The sequence below is a fragment of the Electrophorus electricus genome, chromosome 8 (assembly GCF_041902795.1).
Source record: "Electrophorus electricus isolate QZ-2024a chromosome 8, ASM4190279v1, whole genome shotgun sequence".
Classification (NCBI taxonomy): domain Eukaryota; kingdom Metazoa; phylum Chordata; class Actinopteri; order Gymnotiformes; family Gymnotidae; genus Electrophorus; species Electrophorus electricus.
The window spans coordinates 21,847,501-21,860,665 of NC_137504.1; the positions used below are offsets into that span (position 1 = coordinate 21,847,501).

Below are 13,165 nucleotides of genomic sequence, written 5' to 3' on the forward strand. Positions count from 1 at the left end.
TTACATGCACACCGATGGATCGATAATAGTCTGAGGAGTGCTGCTAGTCTGACTAGGCTGCGATCATGTAAACAGCGCAGAACCACGTCAGGGTGTGCCTGAGGCCTCGGGCGACCTAAGCTTAGCGCGACGAAGACGTGGCGCAGGCCAGTTTTAGTCTGTCGGAGGTAGATTGGGACACGCAAACACTTAGATCGAGCCGCTGACTCTCACGCAGAGACGCTGCGACGTTTTGCAGCACAGGCAATACCGCACATGCAGTGCCAGCTTCACGACAGCAAAACAAACAGGTTTTTGGTTCAGTGTCAAAAAAACCCCCAAAAGAAAGCTTCCACATTTTTAGGGGGTGAACAAGTGTCCCTAACACTCTATCAGAAATCGACAGAGTACATTTTTAGCTTAATTGTTTTCTTCCTTTAACTTTGTGGCGTCGTGCGCCGGGGAGAGAATGAGATGGCTAGTGGGCGGAACTGGACACGGCTAACATCGGTAAATGGGATTAAAAAAGTCGCTGATCCCATCTGAAGATTGCAACACCGGCCAACATTAACGCCTTGTCAGCGAGGGTCCTGGTCTTGCGTTCAGTCCTGCGTTCCGGATGGACGCGTGTGTGAAATCCGTGTCCGCCAGCGCGCTAATGGCCGGGGACAGAAAATCCCATTTTGGGCATTGCGGAGTGACACACCTCCAGATAAGGGCTGGGGATGGAAATGACGGGGTGGCAGCCCTGCGTTCCTGCCCCATCGCCCAAACACAACCCCCCCGTAACCCGCCCCCACGTGTCCAGCGCTGACCCAGCCTTCCTGGCCCCTGTCCCACACCTTGCTGTCTGCAGGGCCTCAGGTTCATCCGAGCTGCCACTGATTGGCACCCGGCAGCCGGCAGCACTGCGTTTCCCCACACACCTGTCATCCTCGCCCCCGCTCTCATCACACACACACACACACACACACACACACACACACACACAAAACACATAGGCGAAACCCTGCTGCCCATCCAGCCTGTCCTTTTCAATGATGTCGAGCGCTCGGTGAAATTAGGCACTGTTGTTCGGAGGCGCAGCAGGAGAGCAGCAGCCATCAACTCCAACCTCCATCACCTCCACACACAGAGAACACCTGCTGCTGCCCTGAATCCAGCCATCCCTCTCTCTCTCTCTCTCTCTCTCTCTCTGTCTGTCTCACCCTCTCCCCATTCTCTGAGCGGCGGACAAACGTGGGTGGCTGGTGTCGCCAGACCTGACGTGCCACAAGACTGGCAGGCGAGCTATTTAGCGAGGAAATGTCAGGGGCCATTTTGTTTAGTCAACAGCCCACAACAAAGGGAGGGGAGGGGGTTTCCTTGCTCAATAAAGGAAGGACAAGCTCATCCAACTAAAACTAAAAGGCCTGCAACTGGATTCCCCGTTCGAGTCCCAGCCGTGCCACACGCCGTCCGCTATAGCTGGTGCTGCCGCCCTGGAATACGCACCATATCCAGGAGAGCCGACAACACGTTAATTACTCACAAGGGAAGCCTTCCCCTTGTCACTCCTGTTCTCCCTCTCCTCCCACCTCCTCTCTCTCTCTCTCTCTCTCTCTCTCTCTCTCTCTCTCTGGCACACCTTCCCCCTTGTTTGTCTGTCTGTCTCCCTCTCCCTCTCTCCCTGTGCCCCCCTGTAGAGCAGCTCCCCTGGGGAAGGCTGACTGGTGATAATGAGGACTCAATCTCGTTAGGATGACAAAACCCGGTTAGACAGACAGACAGACAGACAGACAGACAGGGCCGATGACGCCCCGCCGTCAAGTGGCTGTGCCGACGCTGCTCTCCGGGGCAGACAAGACGGCAGGACCGTACAAGACGGCAGGACCGTACAAGACGGCAGGACCGCGGGGAGGGGCCGTGAAGCACCCGGATGGCGCGTGGCGGTGCATCCCGGCCTCCATCACGACTCCTCCTCCTCCTCCTCCTCCTCCTGTCCCTTCAACCCCCCCCCCCCCCCCCCCCCCCGGTCTCCCGTGAAGTCTGTTCTATCTCCAGAGCTTTCACTCACTGTAGAATCGCAGAAGCAGTCAGAGCTTGACCCACTTCTGGGCTTTATTTGTCAGGAGCATGGTGCCTCTCCTTGCCCTGCTATTTCTCTCTCTCTCTCTCTCTCTCTCTCTCTCTCTCTCTCTTTCTTCTAGCACAAGTACTTTTTCACTCCGTCCCTCCCCTTCCCCTGCTCATCAGTCTTGTGATTTGAGAATAGCAGTAATCAGACTAGCCCCAGGAGCCCCCATTAACCGGCATGCAGAGCCGTTCCCCTGCCATTGTCAGTCTCCGCTCGCGCCCCCCGCACCCCCCACCCAGCTTCCTGCCCTCCCGCCGAACACATCGGCCCTCTCCGGCACTCCCGTTTCGGCTGCTTTTGCCTGATCAAGAGCTCGCCCTTCAGTTGCTTTTGCCTGCTGGGCGGCGGGGGGGGGGATTGTGGCAGCATTTGTGCAGAGGCTCTTCCCCGGGGAGAGTGGCTGCGCCCGCTCGCCTAATCATCGTGCCTCGTGCCTCGTGCCTTCGTTTCCTCCGAGCCAGTTCTCCTGCTGCCTTTAAAATAACGGGAGGAGAGAAAGAGTGATCACGTGCCAAAGAGAGAGAGAGACTGACAGACTGACAGAAACCGCTCAGACTGAACTTGATGCCTCTTTCCATTAGCATACGACTTCGAGTATGTGAGGACCAGTAATCCTCACACGTTTAGAAAGAATGGTGTGGTTGGTTTTTTTCCTTTTCGCTCACAGTTTCCTCCTTCTCTCACTCTCTCTCTTTTCCATCAGTCTTTTCTGTGTAGGAGCTCTCCCAAGCAACCTGTGCCCATACCAGATGTGTTCCGCCAACATCTGGATCATAGCAGGAAATGCGAGAATAGAACATTTTGTGTGTGTATGTGTGTGTGTGTCTTGCTCTGTCATGGGGGAAGTTGACTTCATCCTCACTTGGGCTCAACTGCCTCTCTTCATAGCAACCAGCAACACAAGGCCTGCTGGAGCAGATGAACGCGAGCGCAGGTGAACGCGAGCGCAGGTGAACGCAAACAGGGCTGTATGCACACGTGCCGTAGTCGGGGTGCATGTTCGTGACGCATATTCATTCACATTCGTTTATGGGGGGGGGGGGGGGACCGGGAGAGAGAGAGAGACAGAGAGAGAGAGAGAGAGAGAGAGAGAGAGAGAGAGAGAGAGAGATGAGACACTACCGAGCGGGCTCCTCCAGCCGCGGGCCACGCTTGCCCTCCCGCCTGGTGAAAGCCCCAGTTGCCACTGGATGCCAGAAACGGGCGTGTAGAAGAGGGGCTAATTCAACCCCGCACTCTCAACTCTCCAGGCTGAGAGAGAGCCGCGGGAGTCTGCAGCTGCCCCTTCACTTCACTGGCTGACTCTCTATAATTGCTGCTCACGGAGGCTCCTTCAGGGCAACGTACGGCATACGGCCCTCTCGGCCTGCGCCGTCCCCCGGACGCGCTGATGGAGAGCTAACGTGACAGGGTACCCGCCCGCGGAGGGTCGTGGCGGACTTTCTGATTCTGACTAGTTTTTGTTGTGTCCCCACCCCCCACCGTCAGGTGTGTGTGTTTGCGTCTCCCGGCGGTCCGGTAGAAAGGCTGTCAGTGTCACTCCCAATGGCGCGAAGTGCTTGGGTGGGTGAAGACCGGCCTGGCAAATTGCTGTAATGCACACCTCTGAGACCCGGGCCACCAGCAGGAACGGTTTGGTTTTCTTGCAGCCTGGGACCAGTTTGCCAGTTTGCTCCACTCGGTGTCCGTGCTGCGCCTCAGTACAACGTGAGGCGATGCTGTTCTCAGATCAGCAGAAACGGGGACGCTCACAGCCCCGGGACGTGACCTGAGCAGGAACTCTCTCCTCTCTTGCTCTACCTCTGTCTTTCCTCTCTCCTTCCCTCTTCATTTCTCTCTCTCTCTCTCTCTCTCTCTCTCTCTCTCTCTCTCTCTCTCTCTCTCTCTCTCTCCTTCTGAGGTTCTTGAATGCAGTAGTTGGTATTGACAGTTGGTGTTGTGGTCAGTGTGGTCAGTTCCAGCACTGAACCATCTCTGTTTACCATTCATATAAAAGAAGACAAGGAGAGCAGGAGGGCAGTTGTGTGTGTGTGTGTGTGTGTGTGTGTGTGTGTGTGTGTGTGTTGGGAGAGGTGTAGAGGAGAACAAGAGGAGAACGTCACAGTTCCATAACAAACTCTGCCTTGGGGCCTGCTCTGTCTGAGGGGGAGTGAAACAAACTCGCTTTTGTCGTCGGTGCCTTGAACCTCTTCCTCCTCCTCCTCCTCCTCCTCCTCCTCCTCCTCTTCTCTCCGGCTTCCACTGTGGAGTGGCCCGGATCGGCCGATCGCTGTGCCTGCCGCGGTTGGTGCATACGGTGAGCGTGCTGGCGCCGTACTGGGGCGCCCTCACTACCGCCGAAGTCCGTGCGCTCACAACGGCCAGCCTGGAGACGGGACGTGTGTGTGTGCGCGTGCGCGTGCGTGCGTGTGCGTGTAGGAAGGATACGTCCACTTCTGTGGCAGGGCCGTGCAGGTGGGTGCACATCAGAAGCCCTCTCATCCTCTCTCTCTCTCCCTCTCTCTCTCTCCCCCCTCACTCTCCCTCTCTACACACCCTCTCTCTTCCCCTCGAATGATGAAAGCTTGTTTTATACAAAGACTCCCTTTCAGCCACTAGACAGCAGTTTCACAGAGAACGCTTATCATCGTCAAATTCTCCCTCTCTCTCCCTCTCTCATCCGCCCCCCCTCACCTCCCCTCCCCACGCGCATCAAACATGTCATGTCAGTTCGAGGAACTGAAACTGTCTTTTTTTTTTTTTTGCGGGGCTATTGTACTGCAAATGCAACAGAAAGTGAGAAGCAAGCGCTTCTGTCGCATACAGAACGAACGCCTCGGGACGCGCGAGCATGCAGCGCGCGCGTGCTCTCGCGTGGGCGAGAAATCTCTCTCAGGAAACGTGTCCGTTCTTTCCTCCAGCCGCTAATAAATGTAGAATTAATTGGCCAGAAGTTGCTGTGGCTCCCACCATCCTGCCTAATAAAGGCAGCCGATTATGGCCTTTCATGCGAACTTCTCCCTTCAATTACGAGACGCCATCACATCGCTCCTCATTGGCTCTTTTACCACGTCGCATCCCAATTAAAAAGCTCAGTGCAGGATGTGCAAGTCTAGCAGAGGTTCAGTCGGGGGATCAGTTTTGTTTCCGGTGGGCCGTGGTCCTCCTCGCAGCTCGACGCCAGCACGCAGGAGGGGCGCTCCGATTAAGCAGCTCCTTTAGGGCCGGGTTAGGAGGGCTCAGTGACCTGCTCGAGCCTTTTGGCCATACAGTTTAGCTCTGCGTGTGTTTGAGTGAGTGTGTGCGCGTGCCTTGTGTTTGCGCGCGCCTGTGAGCTCGGTGGGGTGTCGTGTTTGACGGGATCCAGTTTCACGCGCTGCAGTCGTGATATTCAGGTGACAAATATAGAGACAGAGCCCAGCTGGAGTCAGCTCGCCCGTGCAGGGAGGCGAGATGGGTTTCAAAGCCGGTTGTTCTGAGCAAATCGGAGAGTCGGGACGCGGTTTTTCGACCTTTCGGAAATGGTGTGCACAGCCAATCAGTACTTGTCTCTCCTCAGTTCCAGAGGGAGACCGCATCGAGAGACCCATGAGGCGTTCATGACTGCTGGGATTTTGTTGCTTTTACACACACACACACACACACACACACACACACACACACACACACACATACAGACACACACAGACACACACACTTTCAGGTCTGGTCCACAATCACGTGGCTGATATGGGAAAATGCCGCGTTTGTGTTTTGGATGCGTGGTCCGTTTTCCAGAAGTTCCCCTGTGCCCAATAAAACACCAAAGCAGCAGCGAAGGTGGATGGTGAGCGCCCCAGCACCCGACCCGTGACCGCTGCGTTATTTGCACCACCGCACTTTTGTTTACACGCTGCAGTCACGTGGCGCCATAGCAGCCGACACACAGGGGAAAAGGGTCCCCCAATTATGGAACTATGGAGGTCACGTCACCACCTCACATTGGTGAGCAGAGTTGAAATGTGTTTTGGATGGTAGAGAATGCCGATTTTAGTGCGGATGAACGGGCCAAAAGTATGAAAACAGATACTCGTTCCAATCTAGCTGTGTTGGTGTGGGCTAGGTCTAAGGCTCCCCCACCCCCCGGGTTCCCAGCGTTCAGACAGAAACACACACACACACATACAAGCCCACAGAGATGATTGACATGAGCAGTTTTAAATACTGTGGAACAGATGCACTTGCCAGGCATTAATGTGTCTGGCAGAGTAAGTGATTGGTACTTCGAGTGCTTTGTGCGCACGTGTGTGTGTGTGTGTGTGTGTGTGTGTGTGTGTGTGTGTGTGTGTGTGTGTGTGTGTGTGTGTGTGCGTGTGTGTAAAATCCCTCTGTGCTGCACAGGAAATGTCACCTGTGGTGTTGATGGAGAGGAAGCGTGATGGTGAACGTTCACCTGCTTCTGGTGCGTGGAGTGTGTGAGTGCGACAGACGCGTGCACGCGCACACAAACAGAAACGCGCAAGCACACCTTGCAGTTCACTTGCGTCAATACACGATATTGGCTTTTCAAATGCCCTAACACTGCATTATTAAACCATTAGGAGGAGGCTGTTCTGCTCTGCATGCTCAACAGAAACACTGAATAGCATTAGTACCACATGGCCATCAGAAGCCATTCAAACCTTTTGCTTCCACAATGAGCTCATTTCCCGATAAACCTGCAGCCTGACACGGCCCGCTGGCGCACACTTGGGTCTGCAGACCGTAATCGCCACGTTTACACTGGTGGGTTCCAGGCACTGCTCTCTGTTCTTACAGACGGAAAAGGTTTCCTCCCAGCTGAAGAGCCTGTAACTGTCTCTTACCCTCCACTTATTCTGCAGAGATCAGCTCTCTGTCTCTCTGTCTGTCTCTCTCTCTCTCTGTCTCTCTCTGTCTCTCTCTCTATCTCTCTCTCTGTCTCTCTCCCTCCCTCTCTCTCCCTCTCTCCCTCCCTCCCTCACTCTCCCTCTCTCTCTCTCCCTCCCTCCCTCTCTCCCTCCCTCTCTCTCACTCTCTCTCTCTCTCCCCCTCCCTCCCTCTCTCTCTCCCTCCCTGCCTCTCTCTCTCTCTCTCCCTCCCTTCCTCTCTCTCTCTCTTTTGCTCTCTCCCTCCCTCCCTCTCTCTCTCCCTCTCCCTCTCTCTCTCTCCCTCCTTCCCTCTCTCTCCTTCTCTCTCTCTCTCTCCCTCCCTCCCTCTCTCTCTCTCCCTCCCTCCCTCTTTCTCTGGGTCGGTCTTTATCTCCTGAATGTCATGGGCCTTTTGTGGCGCCGCTGACACTGGGAACGTGAGAATGTCGGGGTAGTTGGGTTCCGCTCCTCTCCGGTGTCCCTCTCCGCTCCGGTTTCGTCCGATCCTGTTCAGTCCAGCCCGGATGAGCCACCCTCTCGCCCCTTTCTGTTTCTCTCTGAGCACCCCCCCCACCCCACCCCATTCCATTCCTGCGTCCCCAACCAGGGTTGCCAGCTGATGCCGTCTCTTTGGAATCGTCCGTTGCTGTGTTCATCCATTTTCTTTCTCTTTCTCTTTCAATCCATCTCTCTCTCTCTCTCTCTCTCTCTCTCTCTCTCTCTCTCTCTCTCTCTCTCTCTCTAGGGGACACTACACGGAGGATGAGATCAGCTCAGTACCCCACCCCCGCCGAGCTGGACGCGTATGCTAAGAAGGTCGCCAACAGCCCGCTCACCATCAAGATCTTCCCCAACAGCGTGAAGGTCCCGCAGCGTAGTCACGTGCGCCGCACCGTCAACGGCCTGGACACGGGCGTCCCACCTCGCTACAGCCCCTACCCCCAATCCCAGCCCACGGCCAAAGCCGGCCTCCTCGCCATCGTCAAGGCGCCCGCTGCCAAGGGCATCATCAAGGATTTTGCCGGCACGCGGGCACGCCCGCATCCCGAGGCGAGCATGAGCGCCCCCGGGGGTCCGTACGGCCCGCCGCCGACGGCCACCTCGGCCAGCACTTTAGCCCTGCAGCACGGGCCACAGCCGCTCAGCGGCCCCCCGTCGCACCAGCCGGCGCTCCAGCCCCAGCAGACCGGAGCGCCGCCCCCAGGGTTCAGGCACCACCCCGCCGCGGCGGCCCAGCACCCGCAGGGCCTGGGCAGGACGCAACCGCTCTCGCACGCCCCCGCCCTGGCACACGCGGGCCCGCCGCCCCCCCTGCCCGCGCACCTGCTGCAGCAGCAGCAGCAGCCGCACCCCCAGCAACAGCCCCCGCCGCCGGGCCTGCAGGGCAGCGCCAGGAAGCTGCTGGATGCCGACGCCCCGCCCAACGTGACCGTGTCTACCTCAACCATTCCGCTCTCCATGGCCGGCGCCCTGCATCAGGGCCGGCCCGCCGACCTGAGCAGCATCGTGCACCAGATCAACCAGTTCTGCCAGGCGCGGGCCCAGGGTGCCGGCGCCACGTCCGTGTGCGAGGGCCAGATCGCCAACCCCAGCCCCATTAGCCGCAGCCTGCTCATCGACGCCAGCTCCAGGGTGGCCGTCCACGGCGGGCACCCCGCCGGCCCGCCCCCGGGCCTCGCCCACCCCTCTTGCGGCGTCGGCGCCCCGGACAAAGCGGCCGTGCCGGGCGGCGGCCCCCCGCACGGCATGGGCGCCATGAGCCGCATGGCCGTGTATCACGGCGATGTGAAGCAGCAGCCGCACCACGCCGCGCTCCTGCAGCACCCCCACCCGCAGCACCAGAACCACCAACAGCACCCGGGCCGCCACCACCACCACCACCACCACCACCACCACCACCACCACCAGCCGCAGCCGCAGATGAGGCCGTGGGGGCAGCACCAGCTCGCCCACCTGCAGCAAATCGCCGACGGGGCCGGGCACCCGTGCAAACCCCCTAGCCGGGACACTGGCTACCCCTGCAAGGGCATGAACTACCCCCCGGAGCTGTGCATGGGGCAGCCTTACACTCTCAAGCCCCCCGTCGATAAGCCCACGCCCTCCCCACCTGTGGTCAGCAACAACAACCACAACGGCATGCCCGCCGGCCCCGTGGCGCACTACACTAACGGGCAGTACTACCACCAGCCGTCCGTGTGGGGCAGCATCCTGCCCACACCCAACAGTGACAGCTCGGGGTCGCAGGAGCTGCCCGCACCGTTCCATGGCAGCGCGGGTGGCGCCAACCCCGCCGCGGGGGTGGAATGCGCCCCCGTGGGAGGTACGGCCCATTACCGGCCAGTGGGGGGAGCCACCGCCGGGCAGACTAATCTGATGCAAACGGCAGATTACATGGGAGGAGACTTCCAGACGCCGTGCTTCCGAGATCAAAATCTGGGCCTGATGGGGAAGATGCACAGGCCGCCCCCGATGGGCAGGGTGGTGGCTCCACCCTCCGAGGCCCGTGGCCAGCACCCAGGGTACAGATAAGCTCCAGCAGGTGAGCCTCTGTGCACTATAGGTCGCCACACACACTCTCGTACTCTACACGCTCCCTGTCTTAAAATGGATACTACTTAACATGTGCAGAGGCATTAAAAACTAAATCGCGTGAAAAATCCAGTAACATCAGAAACAAAACAACACTACTTATAAGAACTCAAACACATCTAACACAAAGCAGTGTTCTCGCTATTGGGCTTTTTTCCTTTAAATCATCAGTCTTGCAAGTGATCAATTGTTTTTTTGTTTTGTTTTTTTAAAGAGTGCTTCGATCAGGCACCTTTAATGGTCTCAGCATGGCCCCCAGTTGCACACCTTTCCCATTCTTTCTCTGTATGACAGTTACTTACAGTCCTGATAAATATCTTCTGAGGTGTGCAAACAGTTTGAAGTGGGATAAAGGAACAATAATATCATAGGCTTCCGATCAGTCTGAGCTGCCCGCGCTAGCCATCAGCTCCCCGCCCCCGACCTGCTGGACAAGATCAGTTAGCGCGCTCGTCCTCGGGCCCACGTTTCACTTTGCTTCGCTTCGCTTTTTATTCCCGTTTCTTTGTTTCCATTTATGACCTGTGCGAGATTAAACCCGCCCACTGGGGGGACTGATGGTTGCGCGTTAGGTCCGCGGAGACGGCGCGCCAGTGAGGAAGCATGCTTGTCCAACCAGGTCCAGCTTGGGACTTGAAATGACAGGAGCAGAATCTGTCACGCCCCTCCTGCAGCCGGAAAAGCTGCGAAAAATCGGGTGTCCATTTAACGGCCCGAGTCCCTTATATCTATGAAGTCGGTAGCATGATTGTGGATTTTTATTTTCTTAAAAAGCCATTACTGGTGGCTTTAAAAAATAATAATTTCTTAAATCTACATGGAAATGTTGAGCTTCAAGGAGTGCCACTGTACTTCTGTTTCATTTCCTTAAAATACAAAAACTTACTACTTGAACCGCAGGGGGTAGTCTGTCCTCTTGGATAGCTTGTATTAAAGTTAGCAGGACTAAACATACTACTGAAGAAGATTGTGTATTGTGGATTGTTACTAATATCATTTAGAAACTAACTATGAACCAAATTGAGTGACATTTATTTGATCCTGCATTTTCTCATGTATCTGTTGAAATAACTTCAGTTAGGAGTCGCTACTGATACTCTGATGTGCTTGAGTAGACCAAATTGATCACTTGCAAGATCACTTGTGGGTAAATCAAGGAGGACTTTTTTTAAAGTCGAGGGTGAAACAGCAGATGGATTGTTTATTTTATTGTACACTGGCTAATCTGCTATACTACTGTAACTTTAAGAAGTGTAATGATTGTGTGAATGTTGGATGCTTGTGGGAATGGTTTCCAAGGACTTTTTGTCGAGTGTGTGTGTGTGTGTGTGTGTGTGTGTGGGTGTGTGTGGGTGAAGTCACCCACACCCACTCTCTGCTTGCCTCCCTCTGGAACAGCCCTTATAAAGCCTTAAGTATTTGGTCCTTGGACTTTCCTTTGAAAACAAGCATGGTTATTACGAAACCTATAATAATGATAATTATGAAACGACAACAAATAGACTATAAAGGAACAGCAATTTTTCCTTGTTTATTTTTATTAACTAAAGCTTTTGTTGAATAGAAAAGCAATTCCTTAGAATTACTTTACAACGAAAATGAAGAAAAAAAAAGTATTTTATCGTAATTATGTTTTATAGCTATGTGTAGTTCTGGGCTGTAACAGAAATCTTTTTATTCCAAGTTTCAAAGCTTCAGTTTTGCAATTTGTGACTATTTATAATTATGAACTTGATTTTTTTTCCTTGTTATTTAAATCTTTTTTTCCTTGTTTTTTTGCTATAGCTGTGAAATGAAGGAAGGCTCTAGAAGTCTTTCTTATATCTGTCACTCTGTGGCTGTTGAGTGAATGAGCGAAAACTACAAAGAGTGCGTGAGAGTTGTGCTACTCTTTTTGTAATATTGTAATAATAAAATAAAGTTCTAATTTATGCTTTGAAATTCGGCTGCGTTTCGTTGTAATAACCTCTGTAGGAGCGAGTGGGCTCCTCTCCTCCAGGGTTTCAGGAGCACGTCGGACTATGCGAGCTGTTGCTCAACCACGTCCTACCTTCTAGATGCGCTTCTCTATTTGAACCTGCTGCTGAGCGTTTCTTTGAAGTGGATTTTCTTCTTCATATATGATCTGACTGGGCGTTGGCTCGTACCTTAAGTGCCGCGACCCACCGAGCGGTTATGAGTCATAAATACTTACAATGACTGAAAACCTTAATAAATATTTTGGAGGGGGTGAAAGGTCATAAATGAATAGGACGAAGCGCAGCGTGGCGGGTGTGTAACTTTGGATCAACTAAAGTCATTGAAGACAAACGAAAGGACACTGCTCCGAGTATGAGGGTCGTCTCTCTACACCAGTACCCCCAACTTGAGACGATGCATATATAGCGTATATTAGCATATACAGAGTATATTGTTACTGCATCATTTTATCTGTTTAAACTCGCTTTAAGGAAAGTGAGGAGCACCTTACTCTTCATGTGCTACTCGACTCCCTTTGGCCGCTCGCTTTTCTTGAATGCACTGTCCCGACAGGTCACGTTTGCTGGCTGCTCTACCCGAGTATTGCCATTCTTTGGGCGTCGGGAGTAGCTTGCCTAGTTAGCATTAATGAGGACTAATTATCCACCTCTAATGATGAAGAATTGCAGTGTCACAGCCGACCCCCGTGCGTGGATCTTCTCCAAGGACTGCGGAGCATACGAGCCTAAAGGTCACCTGGATCGCTTTTTTACCCTCTCGGCACCTTATTAAGTAGGTTGTTTTGCACGATTAGGTGTAAGGGGAGTTTATTCAACTTGAGTCTTTTTCGTAACTATTTAGCACGGTGTATAGCACAATTTCACCTAAATCTTCGAGCGAGCAATCTATCGCTTGCTACTCTAGGCTGCAATGATGATCTTTGATACTCGTGTTAATGCAGCCTTTAAATAAAGGTCTACGTAATGTGGCATAATTAAGGCTGGGACAGGCCCATGCATTCAGTTCAAACAAATTGTTAAGCATAAAATGATCTAAGCCATCTCCCACAATATCTCAGATCATTCATGCTTTAAAAAAAGTGACCGGAGTCGGCGCGTACTCTATTTAATTCTCTAATGGAGGTCTGAAAAGCACACTAAACTGTCAACAAGCAGTGAATGACTCGGGGAAACGGCCCTTTCAGCAGACTACTTTTAGCAACCCTCGCTGCTTCGCTGCGACAGCTGGCGTCCAAATGGATGATTGCGTCAATTTTATTCAATGGGGCCATATATCAAAGCGACGCAGCGCCAGGAAGTACCGCAGACGGGGCAGCTTTGAAGGAGCCCCGCTCGGAACGGGCAGGTTGGCGTGGATTTGGAGCCGTCTGGCGCGCATGGAAATCGGAGTTGCACAAAGAGCGCACAGCGGGACCACGGCGGTGAGGCTCGGCGAGAACGGCACCCGGGGACACGACCCCTGACTGAACTCCGAGAGGGGAGCTTTAATGAGGGGCGGTCCGCTGCTTCTAACGCAGAGTCCGGCGGGGCACAGGTTCACCCTGGGAAGGCCGGATAGTGCCACGCCAGTGTCATCTCAATGGAGGAGTACCCGTGTACGACAGATGTCATCGCGTCGCACTGGCATGGGTTATCCTGACGCACCAGAAACTGTG

The 13,165-nt window shown here is 54.2% G+C and overlaps 1 protein-coding gene across 22 annotated transcripts in view; it reads left to right on the forward strand.

Moving 5' to 3' along the window:
• The window catches only part of fam222ba (family with sequence similarity 222 member Ba), a 51,225-nt gene that overhangs the window by 35,159 nt on the left and 2,901 nt on the right, over nucleotides 1–13,165 (forward strand). For 21 of the 22 annotated variants that reach the window (XR_014124877.1, XR_014124883.1, XR_014124885.1 and 18 more), the window contains one exon: nucleotides 7,688–9,481. Coding sequence is in view for 5 of the 22 variants with exons in the window: in XM_081719199.1 (XP_081575325.1) it covers nucleotides 7,688–9,471 (1,784 nt within the window). In the remaining 17 variants the exon portion in view is untranslated. Of the gene's footprint in view, nucleotides 1–7,687; nucleotides 11,473–13,165 lie in introns of those variants that run through there. The other variant, XM_081719200.1, reaches the window with a different exon arrangement.